Genomic DNA, 14,163 nt, shown 5'->3' with positions numbered 1-14,163 from the left:
TCTCTCTTTTGTGGCACTTGTGTAGGTGGTAGTGGTCTAAATCTTGTGTATAGGATGGATCAATAAATAGAAGTGGTTGGGAGGGCTTGGATATGTCAACTATATGACTTGGAATGTTGCTTGGGCTCCCACACCTTGAAGTGGCCGGTTGGGTGGTATTTATAGCCACCAACCAAATTGTAGCCGTTGGAGAAGGCTGCTGGCGATGGGCGCACCGGACAGTCCGGTGCGCCACCAGATAGTGTCCGGTGCGCCGCCACGTCATCCTGTCATTAGGGCTTGGAGTTGGTCGACCGGTGGAGGCTTTGTCCTCATGCGGCATCGGACAGTCCGGTGCCACACCGGACAGTCCGGTGCCCCTCTGACCTTCTGCTCTGACTTCTGCCTCGTTACTGTGCTGCACTGTTCATCCGTCAGAGTCGACCGTTGTGCGCAGGTAGTCGTTGCTCCGCTGGTGCACCGGACAGTCCGGTGAATTATAGCGGAGCTGCGCCTGGGAAACACGAAGCGGAAGAGTTTGGAGTGTATGGCCCCTGGTGCACCGGACACTGTCCGGTGGCACACTAGACAGTCTGGTGCGCCATACAAGGGAACACTTCGGTTTCCTTTTTGCTCCTTTCTTTTGAACCCTAACTTGTTCTTTTTATTGGTTCGTGTTGAACCTTTGGCACCTGTAGAATGTATAATCTAGAGCAAACTAGTTAGTCCAATTATTTGTGTTGGGCAATTCAACCACCAAAATCATTTAGGAAAAGTTTTGACCCTATTTCCCTTTCAGTGGTCCACTACGACGGCTCTTCCTCCTTCTCCCTGGCTTCTCTCTCTCTCTATGCGCTCTGGTTTGTTGCCCGACAATGGTTCATAGGGTATCCTCCAGCTAGGCGAGAGAAGCCTAGCATCGAGTTTTATCGCTAGACCACCGACCCCAACGATCCCCGCTAGTAGGGGGAGGTTGTTGCGATTCCCCCGCCATAGATGACACGATTTCCCTAGATCCGGTGACAGCGTAGTGGAGAAAATCTTAGCAACATGGCCCCACCCGACAGTGGCATGGGGGTGAGTCCGTGTGCGCGAGCAGAAGGGAAGAGAGGCTAGCGCTCAGGTCCCAGCTCACGAAGACCGCAACACGATCCTACTTTCACAAAGGCTGACTAGTGGGTCCCATCCTGCACTGGTAGAGAGGGGTGCGAGGCAGTGGCTGGTTGGGCTATGATGTGGGGCCCACCTGGCGGTGAGGGAACGGCTGGCATGGAGAGATGCTGGGCCGGAAAAAAGGAAAATGTAGATGGGCCAAAAGCGATGGTGTCGGTCCAGCTAGGTTTCTTCTTCTTCTTTTTTCATTCTCTTTTCTTTTCTCTTTTGAATTTCTATTCTAGATTTCAAATTAGATGAAACTCCAACTTTAGGATTTAATATATTATTATTATTATTATTAAGTGCACAAACAAAAAATCTTCAACATGATGCATAGATTATTTATGTTTCATTAGTTAATTTATTCACTTTAAATATGATTATTCATATGTTCTAATGACTAAAGGGCAATACATATAAGGAGATTGATTCTTCTCTTTTATTATTTATAAGTTGGGTATTACACTTATATGGCTCTCCAACCAAACAAATAACGGAGCGGCTCCGCTCTATTCTACATTTTAACTAAACAAAAAATAGAGTGGCTTCGTTCTGCTTGCCAAACGGAGAATAGAACGGCTCTATTATCAAAAACTAGAATGAAGCCGCTCCATTCTAATTGACTCTTCAACCAAACGCACCTAGAGTGCAAGATATGCGACATGACCAGGGACACGTTAGAAAATTTAGTGACTCAGCAGATTTCTTACAATGAGCGAGGTAGAGTTTTATTTGGATGAAACTCTGTTGTTGGAGTTACTAAAACAAAAGCTGATGTGAAAGCCTTAATAAATATGTTATAAAACTTTCTGTTGAGACTAGTCTTAATCTCTCTTCGATCGGAGATATCGCACACACGGGGCACAATGGTGGTGTGGACCCTTTTTGTAAATAGGAACAAAGTATATCTATATTTGTTAGGGACAATGTGGCTTTCAAATTACAAAATATATACTACCTTCGTTCACAAATATATGACACCGTTGATTTTTTTCAAAAACTTTGACCACTCGTCTTATTCAAAATATTTATTTAAAATATAAAAATTTAAGTCAAGCACAAAGTAACTTAAGTGATAAAACAAATAAAAAATGATAACTTATTATTTTTTTGAATAAGACGAGTGGTCAAAGTTTTTTTAAAAAGTCAACGGTGACATATATTTATGAACAGAGAGAGTACAACTTAGCTACGCTAAAATATACACCACAACCTCAACCTTACCAAGACTACAACCAAAGTTCAGGCAAGACTATACATCACACATTCCACAACTAAAAAGATATTGACATCTACAGACTCCATTACACTATTTACGCAACAACACTGAATGCTTGTGCTCCCTTGGCGACCTTAATAAAGACATCCTCCAAGGTGGTGTCGACCAGGCCCCAAGCATAGATGCTGAACCGGCGTTTCGCACTCTCGACGGCATGGAATACGTCTGCAACCTTCACCTCCTGCTTTGGCAGCTCGAATTTCTGGGTTCCTGAAATATGGTATATCCTGCTCGCATTCGGTGATAGGCGGTGAACAAGCTGTTCGACCTCCTGCTCATTCTCCGAAGGTGTTGTCATTGTTAGTACGTAGGTGCCGCCATATCTAGCTTTCAGCTACAAAACAGTTCATGACAAACATTTGCAAAGTGTTTAGTAAACAGGTATGCAAAAATGTGCATGTCTGCTCCATACAGGTAAATAGGTAAGTTACCTCTTTTGGGTTACCAAGGCATTGGAAACCACCATCGACGAAAATACCAAGTCTATCACATAGTACTTCCGCCTCCTCCATCGAGTGCGCTGTCAAAAATTACTTCATCAGATGCCATTATTGTATCTATAGAATAGTCACAAAGTTTCTCGGTTGACAGACGTTTGGGGTCGTGAAACGTGGTACGCTACTTGCGATAGATTTTTACACTTTGGGTCGAAAATGAACCCATAAACCTTGGTTGGGGTCGACGAACCTGGGTAGAGGGTCCATGCCTTCAAACCCGTTTTATGTGATTATGTTGTATAGAATCAATAAACAACAGAGTATAAGGAGAGTTCAGTACTTGTAAGAATGATGGCACGGTTTTTCTTTGCCTCCTTCACGACACACCACAGATTGTTTCTTGATGCTGGATCTAGTCCGGTGCTTGGCTCGTCCATGAAAACTACCTAAAGGTATCAAATTATAAGTTGCAGATGCCAATGTATATTCTGGACTAAAAAACATAAACAGAAGTGAGGGTGGTACTTTGGGATCCCCGATTAATGAAATGGCAACACTAAGCCTTCGTTTCATGCCCCCACTGTACTTTCCCACTTGCTTATCACCAACGCCACCATGAAACAGATTAACACTCTTCAGAGAGTCATCAACAGCCTGCAGTACAGAATGTTGTAAGCTCAGTATATATAGATGTATACATGTCTTCATAAACATGTAGGTTTTTTGCTGCAATATAGAATCAAAAAACATAGCATAAGTCTACCTCAGATTATTCACAGTGAAGGTAAATAGGAACTTATATTAAAACATACCAATTACAGAACTATACCTTCAGTAATTCAGTGCCCTTAAGATTCTTCAGTCTCCCATAAAACATTACATGCTCTCTTCCTGTTAATGTTTCCCAAAGTAAGCTGCGTCGAAGTGAAAGAGAATGAGAACTGATGGCAATAGAATGCAACGGTAATGTGCAGAAACGGGTTTCGGATAGAAAATATAAATTTTAGAGCAAGGCATTACTCATGCTGTGGGCATACACCCATGGTAGTATAGATTGCATCCATATTGGTCTTTATATCCATTCCATGTACATAGGCAGTGCCAGATGTTGGTGGAATAAGCCCAATCATCTGCGGGGGAAAATATGTCGCTGAGGAGTGCATAATATCACCTAAATTTTGTAAAAAAAATTGAAAGTAATAGGCTATGTTGATGTACCATACTGATGAAGGATGTTTTCCCAGCTCCATTCGGACCAAGCATTCCAAAACACTGGCCTTTTGGTATGGCAAGAGACAACCCTCGGACAGCAAGTTTGTCAGGGTTTCCATCTTTACCATGGTAAACCTTTTTGAGGTTATCAGAGAGGATCGCTTGGTTTGCAATGGGTTCCAGCAGAAGTTGTTCAACCACCTCCCTCTGAACATAATTTAGAAAATAAGAAATACCGAAAATATCATCGAGAGATAATGTAAGAGAGTAACTTACTTCTTGAACAGCATCAGGATTGTCCATTTCAACGACTACTTTAGATCCTTGTCTCCCAAAGCTATATCTCCGCAATGATAGAGGACTCTTCTTAAAGCAGCCCAAGAAGAAAAAGGGATTTTTCCTGAATCCACCCCCCAGTGGCGAGACTTGATCCACATAAAATGCCAAGGGGAGAACTATTGCCCATTCCACAACCATAATAATCAAGACAACACGCATTCCATTAAGAGAGTCATCTAGATTACTCCATTTCATACCAGTGGTCCCCATTGAGTTTCCAGCAGATGCGTATTGACCAAACTCGTATAATCCTCGGTACAATGAAAATCCAGGAATGATCTCCATTACGACCACCCAACCCTCTATGTACATAAACAAAGATATCGTCATGCATAAAATCTAATGAGAGTTGTCAAATACTCAAATAGTTGTAATTAATATATGATTATGATAGAACCTTACTTGGAAAACCAGTATCCTCAACAAAAAAGCGAAGGAGAAATTCCCCTAACAAGCCAGAGCCAAATACATAGATGTAACCAACAACTGCAGCACAATAATTTTCAAATCATTCAATCAGATTATTGGTTTTAAGCACCATAGGATTTCTTCAGAAGCTAAATCTGTCGAGGACAAACCTGTGGCTATTTTGACAGAAGAAAAGAAGGAAGATACCAAAAATGCAAGTGAAATCTGCAAGTTTATGTAGATGAAGTAGAAGACAAATTGAATGCTATAGGCATTTTTCCTAAAGAAATCTAGACCTGCATAGGGAAAATTGAATTCAAATTACATACTTCATTTGCAAAAGTTGCATTATCTTAAATAAATACCGAGTTAATTACCAATCAGTGAGCCAAAAATCACAAACAATATCATGTAGGTAGCGGAGAGAGCAAAAAAGTAAGCATATGAGATAAGCCAATAAGGACCATCCTTCAGACCATGCATCTTCATCATAATTTTCAGCTTCTGTTGCTTCTCATACACGAGATATGTTAATATGACCTGAAAAATGTGTAATATTGACTTAATATTTAATCCATTTTTGCCTTTTCCCTTAATAAAAGGTAATATCCTGCACTCACTGGAAACAGTAGTTCAACGATCCATGTGAAGAACAGTGCACCAAGAAGAGAAGAGAGGTCAAATTTCAACTTTGTTCCTACTTTGGGCATCTCTTTAACATATTGCAGAAACATTTCCACTCCACTTCCTTTGAGAAATTTAATGTACTCATTTGATGCCTATAAGTAAGATAGCAAGTGTTGGTAGTTGCATACAAATGAATATCACTAACATGAAGCTGTGTGTAGTACAAACCTACCGCATTAACCAAGCGTGGAACTCGTAGTAATGAAATAGGTACGTATGCAGTGTTGTTGTTATAGGTAGAGTTGTACCAAATATTCATTTCAAGACCATTCGTATTTGTATTTAGAAAATCATAACCTGGACAGAAGAAATTTATACACATAAGGAAATGAAAGCAATAAAGAAAAAACACTTCATTAAAGTCTGATCAGAAGAGATCACCTGCAACAAATTCATTTGTCTTTCCACCTCCACTACCTCCACCATTTTGTCTGTAACCCTTAAAGAGTTCATCATTTACAACTGATGCACTTTCACGCCATAGTGGCAATCCCTGAACGCAGTCTATGTCTAAAAGTTTGAAAGAGAAAAATAATCAGAAATAGGAACTATATCAAGTCCAGAAAACAATATATATAAAAAAGTTGGCATCCTTGTATATAACAAAAGAGTTAGACAGCAATAGAAAACCTCGCTAGAAAAACAAAATTAACTAGCTTGTTTAGGGGAATAAATTAGATCCCATATACCCAGTCATAGAGGGTTAGTACATTGCGAGAGTTGTGAATAGTGGGAACAGAGCCAACAAATAGATATATAAAGAGTCAAAATTGCCATGACAAAAAGTATAGTCACAGTACAATGTTCTTAGGAAGTGAATTCATGAGCTTACGAAAGTGAGGCATAAATTTTATTTCCATGATTGTCGTGTAGACAATCTTCACGAAGTCCTCAGTTTGTTTCTATTAGATGCCTATGCATGTCCTTGTTGTATTCAGTCTCATGTATATATATAGTTGTTAAATGTCTATGCATGCGTCCTTGTTGTGTTCGGTCTCATATATAGAGTCCTCAGTTTGTTCCTGTTAGATGGCTATCTTGTATCGGTGTATATATTCGAGCCTAGTGCTCTTATATTGAATATAGTGCAATTCATAACATGGTATAACCAATTTTTAGGGTTAGGGTTCTTCCTTTCTCTAAGATTTTTTTCTAACATGTCGCATTTGCACGTGTCATGGTCTCACGCAAGGACAACCACTGTTGTGCTCCCGTGTGAGGCCGAGTTCCGCTTGTGTTTGCCATCCGTGTGCTTTTGTGTTCCGCTCGTGCCAAAAGCTTCCCTTTCAGATCCAATTTGGGTTGGATCTAGTTCTAACCGTTTTTGTTAGGTTCCGGTAAAAAAACTGCAGCTTGTGCCGCTTTTCTTTTGCGCTCTTGCCTGCACTCTACACTCCCATTGTCGACTGCTGCTATGGCCCCGTCTTTGATCTCTTCGGCTGGTGGTGTTCCAATTTTACCGGTGCTTTTTAATGACACCAATTACAGTGAGTGGATTCCATGCATTCGTCTGCACATGCATGGTTTATGCCTTTGGGAGTTCCTTCCTGGTGTCTGGTGATATGTCGTGTCGACCTTGTCCTACTGCTTCGACATTGCTTCTGATTCCAGAGAAGGCTACCGATGAGGAGTTGTTTCCAAAGAAGGCTACTGGCTCGGGTCATCGTGCCTTAGTGTCTCTGAGAGCTTGATTGGCTTCTTCTTTGTTCTGCTACGTCTACCGGTCTTGCTAGGGCCATTTTGGTTGCGTTGACATCGTCTTTTGCTCAGTGGATCATTGTTTATGCCATGTTTGTGGCTCCCAATTATCCACTTTGATCATTTGTGGTCTTTTATGTTAGGTTTTAGGTCATAAGTCTTTGCATCAGTGTCTGGGTTGTCACTCAAGAAAGCAGATACAACTTCCTTACCATTCTAGTGAGTCTATTTCTCAGCGCCCTTTTGACCTTGTTCACTCTGATACATGAGTCCTGCTCCTTTTGTTTCTAAAGAGGGCCATCAACACTATATCATTTTTATAAATGATTTTCTCCTTACGCATGGATTTATTTCATGAAACATCATAGTGAGGCTTTATCCATTTATAAGACCTTCTCTACTATGGTTCACGCTCATTTTGACACCTCTATTCATGTCTTTTATATTGACTCTACAGGTGAGTATCTCACTAATCCTCTTCGTCGAATACTTTATGAGCAAGGGATTCTTGCCTAGTTTTGATCTCATGGCGCTCATGCTTAGAATGGTGTGGCTGAGCACAAGCATCGTCATCTTCTTGAGACTGCTCGTCCTCTTATACTTGCCTTTTTGTTCCTGCTTATTTCTGGACTAAAGTTGTTTCTATTGCCACTTACTTGACTAACATTCAACCTTCCTCGGCTCTTCAAGGAGGGATTCCCATTGAGTGCTTTATGGAAGATGGCAAACTATTCAAGTCTTCATTTGTTTGGCTGTGTCTGCTATGTGTTGCTCCCACCTCGTGAGTGCACTAAGTTGATTACTGAGTCAGTTGAGTATGTTTTGGATATCATTGTTAGGATCCAGTTGCTCGTCGGATGAGGATCTCTCGGGATGTTGTCTTTAATGCGACTTGTTCTTTTTATCATCATCCTTCTTTTGATTCTTCACCAACATCCTTGGTTGATCCCCTTTCTATTATATTCTTCCTAGGTGCTCCTACTACTAATGTACCTACCTCACACCCTTATCAGGATCCTTACCTACTTCAGTTATGCCTTCTTCAGTGGTACCTCCCTTGGTGTCTTTTTTAGAGTCTCATTCCTTGATTTCTAACTACACTAGGAAGCTTCTGGTGACACATGTCTACATTCGTGGGTTGTAGATTCTTCTGGTACGCCATCTTCCTCTGATGAGCTCCTTCCTTGATTTCTAACTACACTAGGAAGCTTTGGGTGACACATGTCTACATTCGTGGGTTGTAGATTCTTCTGGTACGCCATCTTCCTTTGATGAGCTGCCCTCTTCTATTGTGAAAGCTTCTATTTTTGAGCCATCTTCCTGTAAGGATTCACCTTCATCTGATGAGACATCTCCTATTGAGCTAGCTTCTTATGCTAATTCTTCACCTAAGCTGATTCTTAGACGAAGTCATCACTTTTGTCAGTCACCAAACCGAACTCTCCTTTGGATTTTGTTGCTACCATTTTTTGAGCTAACCTCTTATCATGATGCTATCCTTTATCAGAAATGGTAGCATGCGATGGTTGAGGAGGTTGCTGCTCTTGAGCGTATCACATGTAAGTCTCTACTATATTAAAGCACCAGCTTCAACGGTTGTTTTGCGTCATCTTTTTACAAATAACCCCTCACATCTATTTCAAATTAACCCGCTGCATGCCCGTCCCCTCCGTGCAACCAACCTCCACGTCCCAGACCACACCTCCGCATATAGATGGCCAAAATGGCGGCACGGGACCGCTAGGCCCGACGCCTGCGGGTCGCAGCTCCGACCTAGGCACGACACGCCGGCCTGCTGACCGTGCCGAGCCAGCCCGTTAGCCTGTCGGTCCATTTGGTTAAATCAGCATAAAATGTTAAAAACGATGCAAGAGATGGGGTTTGAACCCACACCCTGATGGAAGAAGGGCGGGCGACACTAGGTGCAGTCATTTAACCAGTAGAACATCATGCTCAGGTGTTTTTAATATTGAATATAAATTGTACATATGTATATACGATTTTTTGTAAAATAAAAAAATATAATTGTGCCGGGCCGAGCCAACACTATGGGCTAGGCTATGGCCCAACCATGGCACGACGCTCATGTCGGGCTGGCCCAGGCACTATTAAATGGGTCGTGCCCTAGGCCGGCCCGCCAGACACGGCCCATTTCGACCATCTATACCTTCGCACGATAATGATGGTTCTCGTCTCAATTGTTGCCACCTCGTTCGCCATCCATTCGTGCCACCGAGGAGGACATGGTGGCGCCTGCCATGCTTAGGTTATCTTGGCGATGAACAGTCCAGGTCTGAGATATTGGACAACCAAGGCCCGTATCGCAGCAGCAGTCGGCATATGCTACGGAGTTGGTGGTGGTGTTGTGTCGCCTCGGCGGGTCCAGGGCTGGGAAGCAACTCACATTCTCTCACCCTTCTAGGACTGACGCCTGGTGCGGGTGCCTCTCGGTTTGGAGCTACTCCGGCTGGACTTCTTTCTCCGCTTGCATGCTCTCTCTCTATATGTATCTAGTGGTATACTACATATGTCGCCTCCAGATGTCCAGGTCTTCGTCGTGTCCTTCTCTGGCAACGAACAGGTATGTCTGTCTCTTCCCTTCCTGCTCTACGAAACCTTGGAAATGGGGAAGGGCGAGGGATGGGGGTCCCTAATTTGCTGCCTATGGTACCCGTTCGATGGCTCGACATCGCTTGTCTACATGTCCTTTCCCTTACCACGGTGTCGACTCGGTATGCTTCTACCACTTCTCTGTACCTGTCACCCATCCTTCTATCATTGCAAGAATTATTGTTTTTGTTCCTATGTTGTTTTGGGTGTTAGTTTTTTGTTGTGCTAAGGACTGAACATAATTTGGGTGTGTTAATATTTTATTTATTGTCTGCACGTGGTTTGTGTTCTTCTGATGATGGCTCATGGATCCTGCAAAATATGTGTTAGGATTTGGAGATCCATGCGGGCACTACCACAGGGTGCTCCCCTTGTGTTTTTGACTCTTGCATGCATTATGTCGTTTCTAAGACCATATTGGCGCAAATAGACTCCATGGTGTTTGAGATTGCTGAATTGGATGGAGTAGTAATGATTTGTCATGCTAACATTAAAAGGAAATGTTATTTGTTGGTTTTAAACATTAGTAATTGCTACGAAGTACCATAATTTGTATGGAGCGCATCCAGTTTTTATTGATGCCTGACTTTAGCAACCACTCCATATTTTGATCTATCTTTTTATAAGTTTGCTTTCATGTGACTTATTTTAGAAACTTGAGCTCACAAACTTTCTCCTATTTGGTCTCTGTATGGTGGAATTATGTCATTCTATAATCTCTGTTCGTTCAGTCAGTCGTTGTGAACTCTCTTCTAATCGTTCCCTTCATTGGTCATGTTGTACCAAGACATATTGGATGGAGTAAACAAGACATCAGTTAGTCAAATAAAAAATATTATGGGAGAGCGGAGACAATCAATAAAAAATCTTAAGATCTTTTTGGTGAATAGTTTACGTGGGTATTGTTGTGAGCCGTCGCAACACACAAGCAACCAACTAGTGGGTCTATAAGGTTAAGACCCTCTCTGATTGCTCTCTTGAGCATTATAAGGCTCACTTAGTCGCTCGTGGCTTCCAGCAGTAACATTGTCATTACTACGATGAGACTTTTGCGCTTGTTGCTCGCATGACCACAATTCACCCAATTTTAGTTGTGACCTCTATTAATGAGTGGTATGTCTCTTAAGTTGATATCAAGAATGCTTTTGTTAATAATGAGCTTCGTGAAAGGGCCTATATGCAGCCATCGGCTACATATTTTCTCTCTACGAGCATGGTTTGTCGCCTATTACGCTCCCTTTATGGCCTCAAGCAAGCTCCATGTGCTCGGTTTCAGTGCTTTGTCTCTGATCACTGCAACTGGTTTCTCTACCAATGCTCATGATCCTGAAATTTTTGTGTATGCTTCATCTCGTGGTCATTCTTTTTCTTCTCTATGTCATGATATGATCATCACATAAAATGATCCTGAGTACACAGTCTTTGTTAAGGTATGTCTTAGTGAGAAGTTTCTCATGTCTTATCTTGGTCCTCTTCGTTATTTGCTTTGGATAGACTTTTTCTCTTCATCTGAGGGGTTTCATCTATCTCAACGGAAGTACATTCAGGATCTTCTTGATCGAGATTCTTTTACTGATCAACAAACAGTTGAGACACTCCTATGGAACTCAAGGTTCACCTTCGTGCCATGGATGGCGAACCTCTTGAGGATCCTACTCATTAGGTAGTCTTGTTTACCTTGGTGTCACTTGTCCCGACATTTCATATTTTGTACATATTCTGAGTCAGTTTGTTTCCGCTCCCTCCTAGCTCCACTATAGTTACTTGCTTTATGTCCTACAACATCTACGTGGGACTATATCTAGATGTCTATTCTTTTCACGCTCTAGCTCTTTATAGCTTCAGGCTTACTATGATGCTACCTCGGCTAGTGATTCTTCTAATTACCATTCTCTTTCTATCTATTTGCTTTTCTTAATGGTTCCCGCGTTGCTTGGAAGACTAAGAAGCATGTAGCCATTTCTTATTCGAGTGCAGAGGCCGAGTTGTGTGCTACGGCGCTTGTGACTATATAGGTTACTTGGTAATGGTGGTTGCTTGAGGATTTTAGTGTTCGTTTTTCTACGATGACTCCTCTTTTGTCTGACAGTACATGTGCTATTAGTATTGCTCTTGATCCGGTCAAACATGAGCGTACTAAGTATATAGGTGTTGACGCCTATTACACGCATGCACAAGTTTAGGATGATATGATTGTTGATTGATCTCAGCTGTCTTCAGGACTTCAATTGACTGATTCCTTCACGAAGGCACAAATCAAAGCTCAACATAGGTTTTATCTTTCTAAATTGAATGTATTTGACCTATTGAGTTTGAGGGGGTGTTAGATGGCTATGCATCATGCATGTCCTTGTTGTATTCGATCTCATATATAGAGTCCTTGTTAGATAACTATGTATTTATCCTTATTCAGTCTCATATATAGGGTCCTTGTTCTACACAGTTTCTGTACTACATCGATGTATATATTCAGGCCTAGTACATTAGTTCCTTTCCTATTCTTATATTCATATATCTTCGTCGAGTGGACCACCAAGACCAAGGTAGTAAATGCTACTTACTGAGCTGAAGAGGTATGGCCCCGGCATTGGATGAAACTGTCTGCGTTAGGTTGGACAAACACCGAGGTTGCACCAGATACAAGTTATTCCCTGGGATAAACGCTGACTCTATTAACTCTGTTGTCCACGGCCACGTGTCCGATCCCTATCAGAATCGAAGCAACCAAGAACTCCATCCATTACCAACAAAAGGAAAACGAACATAATAGTACAACAAAGAACAAACTACATATTCAAGGCCTGCGGTTAGGGTGGCAGGAACTCACAGCAACGATCTTGGATAGTGCATCCAGATAATCCGTCAAATTCAAGGAGGAAGTCGAAGCAGGAAATAGTCCAACCGAAAGACCTGTCGGTTGAAACACGGACACGGCAACAGCACGCGTATTACGATTTACGAACGACAAAACAATTTCGTAGTACTTCTCGCAATTGACTTGTAGTAGCTCGGAAGCTTGCTACCAAGACGTTGACATGGAATGGAAGGAGTAGAATATATACTTTGAGCTAGCGAGCGGTTGCTGCCGGTGACGAGGACGGCAGCGGGGCAGGAGCCGGTGTCCCGGCAGGTCGGGTCAGGCAAGCCGTCGAACGGCTGGCCGGCGGTCCTGACGGCGCGTGACTCGGGCCGCGGCACCTGCACCAGCGCCGGCCACGGGGTCGGGTTGGGGATCGGGCAGCTCCCGACCTGGTCGAGGGTGGAGTGCTGGACGCCGCACTCCGTCCGGCGGCACGCGTCCCCGACCGCGGCCGGGCCCGGGTCGACGCATACGCAGCCGCAGCGGTACTTGGGCTTGTCGAGCTCGCGGTCGATGACGCCCTGGAGCACGACGAGAATGACGCAGAGGAGCACCGGGAAGAGCGTGATGCCGATGTTGGTCTTCAGGTTCCGCTTCTGCACACATCAACAGCCAAGAAGACGACCATCAATCAGAGGCACAAACAAAGTAACTTGATCGGGAGACGCACAGAACAAGAGGAAACAGGGGAGGGAGCGGCAGCGGCACCTGGAAGCAGAGGTTCTTGCGGAGGAGGGCGTTGGCCTGAGTGAGGAAGCTCGCGGGGCCCCTCGTGGGGGCCGGCGCGTCCATCGGCGAGCGAGCTGCTGCTGCTGCCGCCTGCTGGCCGGGTTCGGCAGAGAAGACGAGTCGATTCAGTGGCAAATAGCGATAGTAAAACTTGTGCTCCATCGCATTTTATAGCATAGAGCCGTTGGCTCCCCGCCTCCCGCCAATTCCGCCACACGCCGTCCGTCACCGTCGCCGTTTCTGAAGGTAGTCCGCCCGCAAATAACGAGGACTGCGAGGTCTTAGCTGAAAGCCTGAAACCTGCAACATGTGCGATTAAACTATCCTGCCTGGCAGGGTTAAATGGCAAAATATTCCGGTTGTTTGCTTCTCTCGCTCTCGCCTCAATGCGGTTTTTGTGTTCGTTCGGTTGACTTCAGGTTAACTGAAACTGTGGTTGTGAACACTGGTCAGAGGCTGGCTGTCCATGTTGTACTTCAATTGAGATTCAAATGGATATATCCATGGTTAGAAACTACCAAATACACTACCTCGTGCATGTGACAATTGACACGGTTTCAAATCCATGATTCATGTAAGGTCGAGAGTTCCAGGTGGCTCGTCAATAATCAAACCCTCGTGATATCGCACTTCCATATTAGAGCATCTTCAACAAGATGTCTCAAAATAGTGATTCAAAAATTAAATATAAAGCCTGAGGATGGCATAGAAAATAAGAATATGACACTAATGTTATTTGGGGTATGGTATATTTAGATCACTTCATGATC

General features: G+C 43.2%; 1 protein-coding gene across 1 annotated transcript; it reads right to left on the bottom strand.

The window, feature by feature from the left end:
* Positions 1 to 2,026: 2,026 nt before the first annotated feature.
* On the bottom strand, positions 2,027 to 13,530 carry LOC103653413 (ABC transporter A family member 7). Its single transcript, XM_008680325.4, has 18 exons — positions 13,373 to 13,530; positions 12,867 to 13,260; positions 12,632 to 12,714; positions 12,366 to 12,510; positions 5,878 to 6,006; positions 5,669 to 5,793; positions 5,430 to 5,588; positions 5,187 to 5,349; positions 4,980 to 5,105; positions 4,804 to 4,887; positions 4,339 to 4,703; positions 4,069 to 4,269; positions 3,871 to 3,980; positions 3,680 to 3,764; positions 3,376 to 3,504; positions 3,191 to 3,296; positions 2,845 to 2,933; positions 2,027 to 2,747 (listed from the first exon to the last, which is right to left on the bottom strand). The coding sequence occupies exons 1-18, from the start codon at positions 13,454 to 13,456 to the stop codon at positions 2,448 to 2,450; spliced, it is 2,877 nt and encodes a 958-aa protein (XP_008678547.2). The 5' UTR covers positions 13,457 to 13,530; the 3' UTR covers positions 2,027 to 2,447.
* Positions 13,531 to 14,163: the final 633 nt, after the last annotated feature.

Source organism: Zea mays, chromosome 4, assembly GCF_902167145.1.
Source record: "Zea mays cultivar B73 chromosome 4, Zm-B73-REFERENCE-NAM-5.0, whole genome shotgun sequence".
Classification (NCBI taxonomy): domain Eukaryota; kingdom Viridiplantae; phylum Streptophyta; class Magnoliopsida; order Poales; family Poaceae; genus Zea; species Zea mays.
Note: the sequence above shows the minus strand (reverse complement) of the source record. Positions and strands in the feature narration are given on the sequence as shown.

Coding starts and splice junctions, on each gene's coding strand:
- LOC103653413 (XM_008680325.4), bottom strand. CDS start 13,456: ATGGACGCGCCGGCCCCCACGAGGGGCCCCGCGAGCTTCCTCACTCAG. Junction 6,007..12,365: donor GGCCATACCTCTTCAGCTCA/GTAAGTAGCATT, acceptor TCAAACTTTTAG/ACATAGACTGCGTTCAGGGA. Junction 2,934..3,190: donor CCGTGCCATCATTCTTACAA/GTACTGAACTCT, acceptor AATTTTTGACAG/CGCACTCGATGGAGGAGGCG.